A 1,995-nucleotide genomic window follows, 5' to 3' on the forward strand; every position below is an offset into this window, starting at 1 on the left:
GCCGCCGCGCTTCGGGGGCTGCGGGGGCCCGCCGGGGCCAGGGCACTATTTGACGTCGAGGAGACGGATCACCGCGGCGCAGCGATACTGCGCGCACCAATGGAGTTCAAATGTCAGCAAGTTTGAGGAGGGGTGAGGCGCCGGGGGGTGTGTTCCTCCGCCGCGGCCCCTGCTCTAAACGGCGCGGCTCCTCGGGACGCCGCATGGCACAGGGGCTGCGGAGCGCCGGGAAGCCCCGCCGCCGCCCGGCCCCACCGCTCCGCCCGGCCCGGCCCCGGGAGGGCCCTCCTGCGGGCGTGGGGCTCGGCGCTGCCGAGAGCAGGTGACACCACGGCTGCCCCGCGCCGTGTGCGCGGCATGTGCGCGCCCGTGTAGCGCGGCCGCCCCATGGGCACGGCGCCGGCTCCTTCCTCTGCCCCCCGTCTCTGGAAGCGCCGGCAGGAAGCGCGCCTCATGTCTCCCAGATAAAAGTAAAAGCGCTCCCTCCTCCTGGCAGCGCAGCGCCCCGCGCTCGGCCCGACGCGGGGTGCGCGGCCCCGCAGTCCCCGGCTCCCCCGCGCCGCCGCCCCATGGACATCGCCTCGGGCCCCGAGTCCTTGGAGAGGTGCTTCCCGCGCGGCCCGACGGACTGCGCCAAGATGCTGGACGGCATCAAGATGGAAGATCACCCGCTGCGCTCGGGTCCGGCCACGCTCGGAGTGTTACTGGGTGAGTCCCGCTCGCTCCTCGGCCGTGCCCCAGAGCAGACGCTCCGCGGCTCCGCGCCGTCCCGGGCTGTGCCGTGCGGGGATGACCGCGGGCTGCGGGCGCGGGACTTTGTGAGTGACACTTCGGGGCGCGCGCCGGGAGCCGCCGCTCCGCGCGGTGCTACCGAGCTCGGGGCCGGGGCCGGGGGCCGTCCTGCCGCTTCACGCCGCGCTTTGCCGTTCGCAGGGTCGGAGTGCCCGCACCAGGCCGTGTGCGAAGGCTGCCAGAGGCCCATCTCGGATCGCTTTCTGATGAGGGTGAACGAGTCCTCCTGGCACGAGGAGTGTTTGCAGTGCGCGGTGTGTCAGCAAGCCCTCACCACCAGCTGCTACTTCCGGGACCGAAAGCTCTACTGCAAACAGGACTACCAACAGTAAGAGCACCGTGCGCCCGGCGCGGCCCGGACCGGCTCGGCGCGGCGCGGCTCGGCAGCGCGGCTCAGCCCGGCCCGGAGGAGCGCCGCGAGGCTCCGAGCCGACTCCGAGCCGCGGGGGTGCGGACGCCCCAAGCGCCGCAGGAACGGGGCAGCGCCCGGGGCTGCTGAGGGCGGCGGGGACCCCAGAGCCGGGGCGAGCGGCCGCTTGGAAAAACAGCGTTGCACTGAAATAACGCTGAGTCCAAACGGACGTTTGGACCCGCTGCGCTCCGCGGTGCCGTCGGAGGGGGCGGCTCGTTGCGGCCCGCCCGGCTGTCAGCACGCGGCCTTCGGGGGGCACCGCCACGGGGAGCCCGTCCCGTGGGCTCTGTCCGCCCGAGGCCGAGACCCGTCCCGTAGCCGGCCGCGGCGCCGGCGCTGCGTGGGGACGGCCCCGGGAGCCCGCGTTCCTCCCGCCGCTCCCGGGCGCTGACCCGGCCGGAGGAGCCCGGCGGAGCCGCGAGTGGGCGGCGAGCTCCGAGGTGACCGCGCGGGGCCGTCGGGGCGCATCTGCCCGGCGGAGGGGAAGCGGGCGCAGGGCCGTGCTGGGGTATGCGGGGCTGAGCGGGGCTGTGCCCGCAGGGGCTGGCGCCGACCGTGGCACCGCGGCCGGGCGGGGCAGGAGGAGCCCGGCGCTGCCTCCTTCCTCGCGGGCCCGGGCGCTCCCCGCGCTTTATTTTATTTACACTTTGTCCCCAAAATGTCAGGCTTTGTCGGGAAAGCAGCCCCCCGCCGCGCCGTGTCCTTGTGCGGAGACAGAGCTCCGGCCCTGCGTGGTGTTTGTCCTCCCCTGCAGAAGCCCACTTCATGCTTGTCACCGAAATTGAGGATCC

General features: G+C 73.9%; 1 protein-coding gene across 1 annotated transcript; it reads left to right on the plus strand.

The window, feature by feature from the left end:
* Nucleotides 570-1,124, plus strand: LOC110407000 (LIM/homeobox protein LMX-1.2). Its single transcript, XM_021414161.1, has 2 exons — nucleotides 570-708; nucleotides 934-1,124. The coding sequence occupies exons 1-2, from the start codon at nucleotides 570-572 to the stop codon at nucleotides 1,122-1,124; spliced, it is 330 nt and encodes a 109-aa protein (XP_021269836.1).

This window comes from Numida meleagris, chromosome 16 (genome assembly GCF_002078875.1).
Source record: "Numida meleagris isolate 19003 breed g44 Domestic line chromosome 16, NumMel1.0, whole genome shotgun sequence".
Lineage (NCBI taxonomy): Eukaryota > Metazoa > Chordata > Aves > Galliformes > Numididae > Numida > Numida meleagris.